The sequence below is a fragment of the Oncorhynchus nerka genome, linkage group LG8 (assembly GCF_034236695.1).
Source record: "Oncorhynchus nerka isolate Pitt River linkage group LG8, Oner_Uvic_2.0, whole genome shotgun sequence".
Lineage (NCBI taxonomy): Eukaryota > Metazoa > Chordata > Actinopteri > Salmoniformes > Salmonidae > Oncorhynchus > Oncorhynchus nerka.
In genome coordinates this window covers 45834483-45847930 of record NC_088403.1, presented here as the reverse complement: position 1 = coordinate 45847930, position 13448 = coordinate 45834483, and the positions used below count along the sequence as shown (strand labels likewise).

At 43.9% G+C, this 13448-nt stretch overlaps 1 protein-coding gene across 1 annotated transcript; it reads left to right on the top strand.

The window, feature by feature from the left end:
- Window positions 1-814: 814 nt before the first annotated feature.
- On the top strand, window positions 815-13058 carry LOC115133413 (coagulation factor XIII A chain-like). The gene is made up of 15 exons (XM_029666621.2): window positions 815-923; window positions 3648-3832; window positions 5906-6094; window positions 6657-6905; window positions 7062-7180; window positions 7444-7551; window positions 8755-8929; window positions 9212-9350; window positions 9463-9566; window positions 9872-9960; window positions 10247-10403; window positions 11024-11299; window positions 11495-11655; window positions 12198-12334; window positions 12454-13058. The coding sequence occupies exons 2-15, from the start codon at window positions 3679-3681 to the stop codon at window positions 12593-12595; spliced, it is 2199 nt and encodes a 732-aa protein (XP_029522481.1). The 5' UTR covers window positions 815-923; window positions 3648-3678; the 3' UTR covers window positions 12596-13058.
- The last annotated feature ends 390 nt before the right edge of the window (window positions 13059-13448 follow it).

Genomic DNA, 13448 nt, shown 5'->3' with positions numbered 1-13448 from the left:
TAGTAGTTCATACTGTAGTTTTGAGCAGCCAAAATTGAAATCTTTGATTTGTCACTCAAACAAAATCAACTAGTGCGAATGTGTGATAAAACTGTATTTATCTTAAAGACTGTCTGTTGTCTATTTCCTGAAGAACACTGTGACCCATTACCACTGACAAGATAATGTAGCAATTGTGTATTCGGAGGCTACAGTGTAAAAGTGTGTTCGGTTTACGTTGTTCAATTTGATCTCTAGTAGTATCAAAACAAATCTTTAGAGAGACATTCACACAGATTGTGACTCAGCATGGCTGGTCCCCAGTGCTGGCCTGTCTTTCACTGTCTGGCAAACAGAGATGACAATTCCCCACCCTTTTCTCAAGTTGGCCAAACCGCCACCCGAGGGCCTAATTCTGTAATTTCCAACCTCAACCCCTCCTACAACTAATGCTGGGACTGGTTCTCTCTCTCACACACACACACACACACACACACACACACACACACACACACACACACACACACACACACACACACACCTCGCTTCTAGTCCTTAGGAAACTTTGCACAAGCATTTCGCTACACTCGCAATAACATCTGCTAACCATGTGTATGTGGCCAATACAATTTGATTTGATTTGACACACACACACACACTCACAAGCCCATCCCAGCAACCACTCACCCTGGGGCTGACTCGCTTGCAAATATACACACACACACACACACACACACACACACACACACACACACACACACACACACACACACACACACACACGGCCTATCTCTGCCATGGAGAGGGCCCTTCCCTTTCCTGTATATAAATGGATTCAGAGGGACCCCAGCAGCAGCCTGTCTTTTGTGTGTGAGAGAGACAGACACTCAGCCCCTGAGGATCGACTCTATCAGACAACTGCAGCTTCTTCAACTTCTACAGAGGTGAGTTTACTCTTCAGTGGTCACTGGTCAAGCAATGTTTACTGTCTCCAATCTAATTTTTTTTGATACTGCATGTATTTGACAATGCTTTGATGAAAAGTAATGCGATGCCTCATAGAATGCATCATTTGCAGTACTCTAAATTCAGTTGCAGTACTCTTTGTCGTTTTGCTGTATAATAGTACACCTTTTTTCCTCTAGGAAACGTCCAAATGCTGGTAAAAGCAGAGTTTATTATGGGGTGGGGTGGAGGGGGGGCTGTGGGCTAATGAGAGTCCTAAATGGAAGCTAATGTTACAGTACCAGAGTGAGAACTGAGTGCTGGTTTGAATGGTTCTTTATTCCACATCATGTAATCTGGTTCAGAATCAGGGGTATTTGCTTCTGTGTTTTTTCTTTTCCTTTACATCCACATGTTGTTGTAAAATGCTGTTAAACTATGGATCATTTTTACCTTTCAGGAGTCACATTTGTTCTTTGCACAATGCTTCCGTGTCTAAGTACACACTACATAAAACGGTGTATATGGGGGTCATTTCCGTCGCGCAGGAGCACTGTGCAAAGTGCAAAAAAATATGAAAAACCTAATTATAATCTGGTAGCATGACGAAATTAGAACACACTCTTCAACAATGTGCGTCATAAAGAGAACACAATTGACATATTGCTCCGTTTACGAAACGCTATTTAAATAGTCACCTCTTTGTAACACACATTGTTCAAGAAAAAAAAATCGAATTAAAGGAAAACTCCACCCAAAAACTCTCTTTTGGTATTTCTTGCATTAGTACATTGTTGACGTAGCCCCAAAACATTTAGCTCGTCGGCAATCGAGATTTCAAGATATATAACTTTCAAAATACAGAAATCGTCCCTGTGTGATGCATTTTGCATCGTACGATGCTGTGTTTTGCATCATATGATGCAAATTGCATCATACAGGGAGGATTTCTGCATATTATAATAAGGTTTGCGGTATTTTTTGCACTTTGCACAACCATTTATTTTGCCCTATGAACATGTTACCCTATACAAACCGTATTATATGGCATCATCCATTGACTAATAGCTAAAAATAGTAAGCATTTCCACCACAAAAAGGCACAGCACTGTCCCAGAAAACATCGATAAAAACCTGTGGTGATGTTGTTTCTCCACAATCAGCATTGACCAGCTAATGTTCAGCTGAAGGGGGTGACGGCACGATGTGAGCGTGCGTGTGTGTGTGCCTGGTGTGTGTGTGTGTGTGTGTGTGCCACGGTGAAACAGTGCTTTCACTGTGCAGGTCCATGACTCACCTTTCCAACACTGGCAGGAGACCATCCCACACCCCAAACCTGTCTCCTCGACCAGCACAGCACAGCACAGCACACGCCCATTACATAACTCAATTCTTAAACAGTTGTTTGTGCCACAAAGCTGCATGACGTATATTGTGCCATACTTACATGTTCATTAAAACAACCATTGTGTATTTAATGACTAAAACAGCATTACCATACTTACATAATAATTTCCATTAAAAAACCACCCCCCTCTCTCCTAACCTCAAATAAAATAGGCTTTAAAAGAAGAGACCCCCAGGGGATGGTTGGTTGAGGTAATTCCTTTTTCAGTGCTGCTTTATTGACTTACGGTATGTCTTGATATTTTTATTTACATTTAACCCACTATTAGTAATGTTGCACCACTGCTTGTACTATATGATGGGGTCTAATAGCTTGTCATTTTATGGACCGCTAAGTTTGGACTTAGATATAGTTTGTTAATAAATATTATTACCTAACTAATTGTAAATGTGCAAGGTAATTTGTTAGTTTTACCACAGATACTGGCATCATTTTACTGGTACACTACTCGTTGTGAAAATGACAAATATTACACCAACAAATAAATAGACATTGATTCTAAGCAAAGGAATCTGATGACATGGTCGTGTCCCCCACACACTGACACTAAAGTTTCCCTTGTCATTTACGACTCGTTTTCTCTCTCTAATTTTAAGATTAACGGCACAGTCGGGTGACGCACTGACCACAAGGGACGGAGAATAACACAACATGCCAAAACAAACAACCAAACACCCCAAAATGTCTGACCTTGCCAACTGCTTTTCTGGAATCACACCCTCAGTAGGCTCCTCTTTATACAGCATGGAAATAAACAATGAAAGAAAAAATAAGCACAGGCTCTACTCTGTGAAACCACTGAGCATTTCAAACCTACGTTTTCTGACCTAGTCACTACAATAATGCACACTAATACACACATAGAAGTGGTTCCCACTAGCAAGGACTTCGCTGAAATGTACTTTGTTGAGGGAAAATGTACTTGATACGATTGTGATGTGTGTTGTCTCACCTAGCCAACTTAAGATGAATGCACTAATTGTAAGTCGCTCTAGATACGTCTTAAATGACGAAAATGTAAAATGTAATATATATAATTGTTTTGACATGTGGTTTGTGTTAAAGTTTACGTGCACCTCATCCAGGTCAGTACTCAAGTTCGCTATTGCTGCCCTACCTCAATGTGAAACAGGTGGTTTGTGGGAACAGTTCATCTCTTAGCATCTGCAGCACAACTGGGAGTGTCCTCCCCAAGGGCTAGCTGAATATGAATGGAGTCGTCATGTGATATGATACCATACCTAGGAATTGTCTGCTTGTCTGTTTGACTCTCTGTCTCTGTCTCTCTCTGTTCATCCATTTGTCTGTGTCCCAGGCCCGTAAGGTGACGTTTCAGCGCTGGTACCATGTCTGACTCAGAGCCCGCTGCCAAGCCACAACCCCAGGTGTCACACCGCGGACGCAGTGCCGCCCCCATCGCCACCTCCAATGCAGATGGGGAGGAGGTGCCTGAGTTTGAGCCCTTCGGCCTGATGCCCCGAGGACCCCCTCCACTCCAGGGTGAGGAGGAGAAGGAGCCTGTGTGTGTGTGTGTGTGTGTGTGTGTGTGTGTGTGTGTGTGTGTGTGTGTGTGTGTGTGTGGGTGTGTGTGTGTGGGTGCGTGCACGTGTGTGTGTGTGTTTGATTGTGTGTGTGGTGTGGTGTGGTGTGCGACAGAGAGAGACAGAAGTGTGTTTGTATGTCAGAGTGTTGGTTTGTGAGTCAGTATGTGCCTTGGTCACAAATGATAACCCTACAACGACACGTTTCCTGTAGATTTAGGATGCTGGCTGACAAATGAATGGCATTCCGTTCAGAGTTATCTTAACACACGCCTTCAGACACATCCTGAGTCTACCAGCCTCGTCACTGTTCTCCTTTCCTCAGCATTATCTCGCTAGAACACAAGGCAGGCCTAGAAACACAAGGCAGGCCTAGAAACACAAGGCAGGGTTCTGAATAAGAATGGACTGACTGGAATATAGAACCTCTAACAGACTGGAAGCGACTTCAGCTTGTCCCCTCGTGATAGGTAATTCAAAGTAAAGTTCAAAGTAAAATAAGGTTTACTACAAAATCAGGGGGCAGGCAAACGACAGGTCAAGGGCAGGCAGAGGTCAGTAATCCAGAGCAGAGTCCGAAAGGCACAGAACGGCAGGCAGGCTCAGGGTCAGGGCAGGCAGAATGGTCAGAACCGGGAAAACTAGAAAACAGGGACTAGTGCGAAAACAGGAATACGGGAAAAATGCTGGTAGGCGTGACGAGACAAGACAAACTGGAAACAGACAAACAGAGAACACAGGTATAAATACACAGGGGATGAGGGGGTGGATACAAGCACAAAACAGGTGAAACAGATCAGGGTGTGACAGTCATAGTCATCTAAATAATATCTTGTAGCGAGTTTCCCAAAAAGAACAACCAACTTCGACTACAGTTCATAATTTTTACTATACGTCACCACAGTCTACAGACAAAGCTGTCTGTCTACCCTAAGATGAGAAGGTTCCCAAAGTTGAACACGCAACGTAATCGGCCTTCAGAATGTCTCTACTACTCTTCATACATTTGAACTTGCAGGATTCCATACGTTACGTTATGTTGAAGATAGAATCGTTAGTTGCTACATCCATTTTTGGACTTATAAATGAATGATATATACACACGGATTGTTGAAAAAGGCAACTTATAAATGCCTCATGATTAGTTCAACTGTCGTACGTCATCAGAACCCAAAACAAACCATGTTTGTAAACAACATAAATGTAAACAATGTAAATGCCTCAATCTGGTTAAAACAATCATTTAGATATCATGGATGTTCAGTCCTTCAAATCAAAATGTATCAGTCACATGCGCCGGATACAACAGGTGTAGACCTTACAGTGAAATGCTTACTTATGCGCCCTAACCAACAATGCAGTTTCAAGAAAATACAAATAAGAATTAGAGATAAAAGTAACAAGTCATTAAAGAGCAGCAGTGAAATGACAATATACAGGGACTATATACAGGGGGGTACTGATACAGAGCCAATGTGCGGGGGCACCGGTTATTTGAGGTAGTATGTACATGTAGGTAGAGTTATTAATGTGACTATGCATAGATGACAACAGAGAGTAGCAGTGGTGTAAAGAGGGCGTGAGAGGGGGTGAGAGGGGGTGAGGGAGGGGAGGGGGGTCAATGCAAACAGTCTAGTTGGCCATTTGACTAGATGTTCAGGAGTCTATTGGCTTGGGGGTAGAAGCTGTTTAGAAGCCTTTTGGTCCCAGACTTGGCACCCCGGTACGGCTTGCCGTGCGGTAACAGAGATAACAGTCTATGACTTGGGTGGCTGGAGCCTTTGACCATTTTTAGGACCTACCTCTGCATCCATAGCTCTGTCTATGAATTTGAGAGACGTTACATTTCTCCAGGCCCATCCCTCAGCTTTTTTGCTGAAACAGAGGTGTATTGGAATAACTGCTCAAGGTCACATGGAAAAATATCAGGGCCCAAGTTACGATGACAAGTCTGCATCTCTCTCTCTCTTCCCTTTTATATTCCTCTCTCCTCATCTCTCTCTTCCTCGTTCTCTTCCTACTCTCCTATCAGAGTTCTTGGACATCTGGGACGTGAACATGCTGCGGAAGCCAGACGAGGTCAATAAGCGGCAGCACACCACCCACCTGTATGCCACTGACCACCTCGTCGTTCGCAGGGGACAGGAGTTCCAGCTGAAGGTGACCTTCGACCGTCCCTACAAGCCCTCCGACGACCAGTTCGCTGTGGAGTTCGTCATCGGTGAGATAAAAATGAAACACCTAAAAAAGTTTCCTGAGCTAAAAAAAAGGTCTAACTCTGTATCAGTGGTTACTGGTTAAGAAGTAGTTTACTGTACGTACATCTAGAAACTTGCATCCAGATGCAGGGTACCAAAGGTAAAGGAATGAAAAAATATAGTTTTATTATGTTTCAAGTGATGGTTACATTAAAGTGCGGGAACATTCATTGTATCTTTTTTCATTGAATGTTCCCCACACTTAATTATAACCTCCACTTGAAACATAATAAAACTAAGGAAGAATATGTGCAGGTATTTATCTTTCTTTCCTGTATCAGTGGTTAGGTCTACCATAGCTCTAGTCCAGGGTGTTAGTAAGGCTTGGTGTAGGGTGAAGTTGCCCCTAGACCCTGATCTTTGGTCTGATTTACATTTTCTCCACTAATGGTAAAGGTTAGGTTTGGGGGATGGGAAGTTGATCCTAGATCTGTACCCAGAAGAAACTGCACCCCAGAGCCAAAGACCAGAGCTAGGTCTACCCCTGCCCTGACATGTCATTCCCCTGTTCCTCCTATCCACCAGGGGGCAGTCCCCAGTTTAGTAAGGGCACCTACATCCCTGTGTCTGTGGCCAGTGACCGCCAGAGCCCGTGGGCCGGCCGGGTGGTGGACAGCGCAGACAACGTGGTCACGGTGGGGATCACCCCAGCGCCCGACTGCATTGTGGGAAAGTGGCGCACGTACGTGGCGGTGGTGACGCCATACGGAATCCGCAGGACAAGGCAGGACGAGAGTCGAGACGTCTATATCCTGTTCAACCCCTGGGCGGCAGGTCTGTGACACTCACTGATGACAGCAATCACACTAGCCTGTTCCCACAACAGTTGTTTGTGCTGATTGATTGATTTAGCTCTATTAATCTCATTCGTCTATTCATCTACATTCCGATAATAGATTCCATTCTATTGTTCTGGCTTCCTTCCACCAGCTGATTCTGTGTTCCTGGATGATCGCAATGAGAGGGAGGAGTGTGTTCTCAACGAGGTGGGGGTCATCTACCACGGGGCGTTTGACGACGTGTCCGAGCGGCCCTGGAACTTTGGCCAGGTACAGAGAGACCCAGTGCACCACTACTAGCTACGCAATGATTGGTTTTTGGTGTGGTGATACGCTATCTGCACCGTGCAGAATTCATTTATAACTACTGTGCATGGAAGTCATTATACGTCAAAGAGCAAGACGGTTGTTTCTAGGTCCGTACACATTACCTGTCTGTCACCTTTTTGTTTTGGCTTTAAGACACCGTCTGATTCTCTCTGTGATCGTCAAAGAAGTTCCGTGCACACTTAACTGAACTTTGCTTGTTGCAGTTTGACTACGGGGTGCTGGATGCGTGTCTGTTCATCATGGATAAAGCTGCCATGCCCATCACCAACAGGGGGGACCCCATCAAAGTAGCCCGGAAGGCCTCAGCCATGGTGAGGGTTACGGGGTTACCGCTGGTCCATACAGAGAACCCATTAAGATCGCAACGTTCTTACAGTGCAACCGTTTCATACAGTAGATTTATAGGGGGGGGGGGGGGGCTCCATGGAGGCTTGAGAAAAGACTCCTTGCCAGAAGACACGTTTCAAATCACATTGTATTAGTCACATGCGTCGGATACAACAAGTGCAGACCTTACAGTGAAATGCTTACTTCCGAGCCCCTAACCAACAATGCAGTTAAAAAAAAACAAGTAATTAAAGAGCAGCAGTAAAATATCAATAGCGAGACTATACATGGGGAGTACTGATACAGAGTCAATGTGCGGGGGGCACCGGTTAGTCGAGGTAATATGTGCATGTAGGTAGAGTTACTAAAGTGACTATGCATAGACGATAACAACAGAGTAGCAGTGGTGTAAAAGAGGAAGAGAGGGGGTGGGGGGGCATTGCAAGGGGGAATAGGTTTTGTCGTGCCCTCTTCTTCATTTGTACAGAAGAGAGATTTGTACTTACAACTTATAAGCTTGTAACAGGCTATTTGCATCCAAAATGGCACTCTATTTCACATATAATGCATTACCTTTGACCAAGGTATTCCATATATAATGCGTTACTTTTAACCAAGGTATTCCCTATATAATGCACTACTTTTATCCCGGGTATTCCCTATATAATGCATTACTTTTGACCAGGGTATTCCCTATATAATGCATTACTTTTGACCAGGGTATTCCCTATATAATGCATTACTTTTGACCAGGGTATTCCCTATATAATGCATTACTTTTGACCAGGGTATTCCCTATATAATGCACTACTTTTATCCCGGGTATTCCCTATATAATGCATTACTTTTGACCAGGGTATTCCCTATATAATGCATTACTTTTGACCAGGGTATTCCCTATATAATGTATTACTTTTGACCAGGGTATTCCCTATATAATGCATTACTTTTGACCAGGGTATTCGATATATAATGCGTAACTTTTAACCAAGGTATTCCCTATATAATGCACTACTTTTGACCAGGGTATTCCCTATATAATGCATTACTTTTGACCAGGTTATTCCCTATATAATGCACTACTTTTGACCAGGGCCCATTAGGCTCTTTTCAAAAGAAGTGCACTATAAAGGAAATAGGTTGCCATTTTGGATGCAGACAACCGTATGTTTGCCTCTCTCTCCCAGCTGAACTCTCGTGACGACGATGGGGTGCTGGTGGGGAGCTGGAGTGGTGACTACACCTACGGAGTGGCACCCACCTCCTGGACTGGAAGTACTGAGATCCTCCTCAACTACTCCAGCAGCAAGATGCCTGTCTGCTATGCCCAGTGCTGGGTCTACGCTGCCGTCTTTAACACCTGTGAGACCTGCATAAGGCTACAATATTCCCCAAATTTTCAGAAAATTCAATTATTTTCTGAAATCTGTAATGATTCCAGAAATGTTTAACTAGGATCTCCCAAAAATCATTGAGGCAAAGTTTTGGGATTTTTACAATGATAATGAGTGAAATGTTTGGGAGGATTTCACAATGAATCACTCAAATTAATTTCCTACTATTTGATTGGCAGAATTCCCCCCAAAAATCTGAACATCTTTTGTTGTTGCTGATGATACAGTTTCTTTCCTTCCCCCTCGGCAGTCTTGCGCTGTCTGGGGATCCCCGCCAGGGTTGTCACCAACTTCTTCTCTTCCCACGACAACGACGGCAACCTGAAAACTGACATCATCCTGGATGAGAACGGCAGAATTGACAAGCAACGCACCAAGGACTCTATCTGGTAGAATTGTTCCAGTGATTTGAGCATTTAAAAATACAATTAATGAGTGGAGAGACTGCATTTAGAATGATTTATGGTAATGTCAAATAATGGAATGGATGTGTTGCCGTAGGAACTACCATTGCTGGAACGAGTGCTACATGAGCAGGCCAGACCTTCCTCAAGGGTTTGGGGGCTGGCAGGCTGTGGATGCTACGCCCCAAGAGACCAGTGATGGTGAGGTGTTCATACACACAAGCATGTATGCACGCACGCACACACATATACTGTAGAAACATGCACAAGCGCTCACACGCTCGCACACATACGCAGCAACACGCACACAAACACAGAAACACACACACACATACGCCGAAACAAACACACACTCACAGAAACACACACACAAACACACAATTTAACTGACCATGTTATAATTTTTTTACATAACCATGTTATGAAATGTACATGCTGTGTAGTTACTATATTCTATCATTATTTGGGATATTACTAAGTCCTAATGTGTCTTTCATTGTATCCAGGGATGTACAGGTGTGGCCCTGCGTCCGTCCAGGCCATCAAACATGGCCAGATCTGCTTCCCGTTCGATGCACCTTTCGTGTTTGCTGAGGTAAATACGACAACAATGAGCGTCTAACGTCCTAGTGGCGCAAAACACCAACTGCACAGGACGGTATACAAAATGTTACAATCCCTCTTATTGGTCACTTTCCAAGACAGTCCATTTTTGTTTGCATCAGTTTGAATCAGTGAGCTCAACTGTAGTCGTGAACATACGGTACCAGCACATGTGTTTTGGTATTACTAGTATATATGACTTATATATGACTAAACATATCAATAGATAGTTACTGGAATTTTACATGATGAATGTGTCCCATTTTTTTTCCCTATAGGTGAACAGCGATGTGGTGTTCTACTCGCGGAACCCCCGAGACGGGACCCTGGAGCCGGTCAAAGTCAACAGCAGCCATGTTGGTAGGATGGTGGTGACCAAAGCTCCCGGCCAGGACACCCGGCGTGACATCACTGACCAGTACAAGTTCCCCGAAGGTAAGAGAGGAGGCAGGAGGGAGCGTCGCTGAGCAAAAAGCCTAAAGGGACACTTTCCCAGACACAGATTCAAAATGACCTATGCAGAAATCACTCCAGCATTTCCTGCTGGCTAAAATTCTAATCGTTTCACCTAATTTCAGTGTACGTGACAAAACAAGCAAGTATCAATGCAGAGAGTCATTGTACCATCTAAACAGCGGTATTTTCAGCTGTTTGAAGCTGGTGTACAAAACTGAAAGTAAACGACACAAAGATGAAACTTAAGCACCGGGTAGCAGATAAATAGTGCTCAGAACAAATCTAACATTTCTTGGACTTGCTTTCAGTGAGAATGACAGATCTATAACTCAAATGTACATGTGAATTTAAACTGCATTAAAAACTGCATTGTTGATTAAGGGCTTGTAAGTAAGCATTTCACTGTGAGGTCTACGACATCTGTTGTATTCGGCGCATGTGACAAATAACATTTGATTTGATTTAAATGTTAAAAGAAGGGTTTGTCTCTGTGTGAACAAGGTACAACCACTCGAAAAACCCAGATTCTGAATGGGGACTTACTTCTGAAACAAACCATATAATCATTCCCTGTCGTCTGTGGTCTCCCACATCCACAGGTAGCCCCGAGGAGCGCACGGTTCTGGAGAAGGCAGAGGAGTACGGTTGTCAGCGTGAGAAGGTCACCCTTCCAGAGGCTGAAGTGGAGCTGAACATGCCCCTGATCGAGGTGAGGGTGGGGGATGACTTCGAGCTGAAGCTGGAGTTCAACAACAAGAGTGGCCAGTCTCGCACCGGGGAGATGTATGTCAGTGGCAACGTGGTGTATTACACAGGAGTCACCAGCTCTGAGTTCCTCTTCAAGACCCCTAAAGTGACATTGGATCCCATGAAAGGTGGGCAGGTGGGGGAGGAGGGGTGGTGTGTGTTGGTTGGTGGGTTCTTGTAAGATCAATATTCTAGTTACTAGTGGCAAGCCAGTTGCTCTCCAATATTTCTAAAGCAAAAGACCCGACAAAATAAATGCAAATGAAAGTAAAACTCAAGGAGACAAAGCATATCCTAAGAAAGTCATCTCTGTGTGTCCACAGCTGAGAAGAAGGTGATCCAGGTGCGTTCCCAGGACTACATGAGAAAGCTGGTGGAGCAGGCCAACCTCCACTTCATTGCCACTGGGAAGGTCAAGGAGACGGGACAGATTGTCACCGCCATGAGGGTCGTCACTCTTCACAACCCCAAACTCTCTGTCCAGGTCAGAGGTCGTGTTTTTAGGAGTGGTAATATGCACACAGCCTGAAACAAATCAGTTTGTACTCTATAGAGCAGGGGTGTCAAACATACGTCCCCCCCCGCAAGGGGTCCAATCCGGCACATTTGTTATGTTTTGTTTTGGGGTGGGGGGTGGGTGTTGGGGGGGGGGGGCAAACTCAATATACTTTAAAATGACAAAAACCAAATCGAAATTGTAGAAATTATAATGGACCTGCATTCATATAATATCTTGACTGTGTTCAGCGTTGCTAATAATCAGCTAAATGAAAGCTAGACAGTCAGGGAGCACTGAAAAATTCATAGCGGACTATTTTGGGCTAATTTTGGACTGCAGGAAATATAACCAAGTTTCACTGCAGCCCTCCGTACCGCGTTGAAGACCGAATAAAGACTGAATTCTGCAAAATGAGTTTGACATCCCTGGTATAGAATGCAAAGTATTTTCCAAATATGCTCAGTTTATCAATCCTTGCTGGGTCTTCACAGACAGGATCAGGACCAACTCTCATCCCCTCTCTGTAGGTGTCTGGTCTGGCTAAGGTAAGTGAGGAGATGTTTGTGACTGTGGAGTTCACCAACCCGTTCAAGTTCAACCTGGAGGATGTGTACATTCGCGTGGAGGGGCCAGGAGTCATGCCACCCAAGTATAAACATTACAGGTGAGCAGAGTGATACCTGTATGTATGTATGTATGTATGTATGTGTGTGTGTGTGTGTGTGTGTGTGTGTGTGTGTGTGTGTGTGTGCATACTCATGTGTGTATATGTGTGTATTCCAGTCTGATCCTGGCTGGCTCGTCCCTGAATTGGACAGAGAGTTTTACCCCGCGAAGGGAGGGACCCACCAAGCTGATGGCCAGTCTGGACTGTGCTGCACTCAGGCAGGTGTACGGTCAGGCCCAGCTGACCGTCAAGCCCTGAGCAGCACAAGGGAGATGGCACAGCTATACAAGACATCTATAGCAAAGCTAGACAGCCTATTTACAGCCCAGTTACAGCCCAGCAAGCAACAATTAAGATATTCGTTTCTTCTTCTTCTTTGTGGATGGATCATGTAATTTCACGAAAGAGGCAATATTTTTTTTAAACTATGCAACATTTGGTGTAGTTCAATGTATTTGTTTTCATTTCTATACAAGGAAAACACAACTACATCATAGCTAATACAGCCCAGCTACCATCAGATTAGAGATGGGGCTTGAATGTTAGGTCTAATACATGGTTCAATCTATCTTCACAAGAGATGCAACATTTTCTAACCACAAGATGCAACATTTATTGAAATTGATGAAAAGTTAAATATCCCCGTTTCCTTTTCTTTTCTGTTTTGAATTCTATGCAAGAGAAATACTTAAGTAACCCAAATTAAAAAGATGAACATGAATATGTTATCAATTATTGTGTTTTTATGGCAATATACTTTGGTTTTGAAATGTCCAGATAAGATCTTTTGAAATCAAACATTGAGTGTATCCTATCGGCCTACGTGCATGCTGTCAAAATTAGAGTTCTCCGAGCACCCAGTTCGAAGGTTGAAGTTGTGGACCTTGCCCTATGCGCGACAGGGATGAGTGAGTAAGTGACATGAGCACGTCTGTGCTTCGTTCACCTCCACACAAGTCTAAGGGTTTCTTTCATAGGCTGTGTTTAAACAGCCATCCTAAGGTTTTTATTTCATGTACAATTTTTTCCCCCTGTACTGTTCTGACACCCATATCAGATTAGCGCATTCACACTGACGTATTCTCTGAAATAGCACGCAGATGCAATGCTC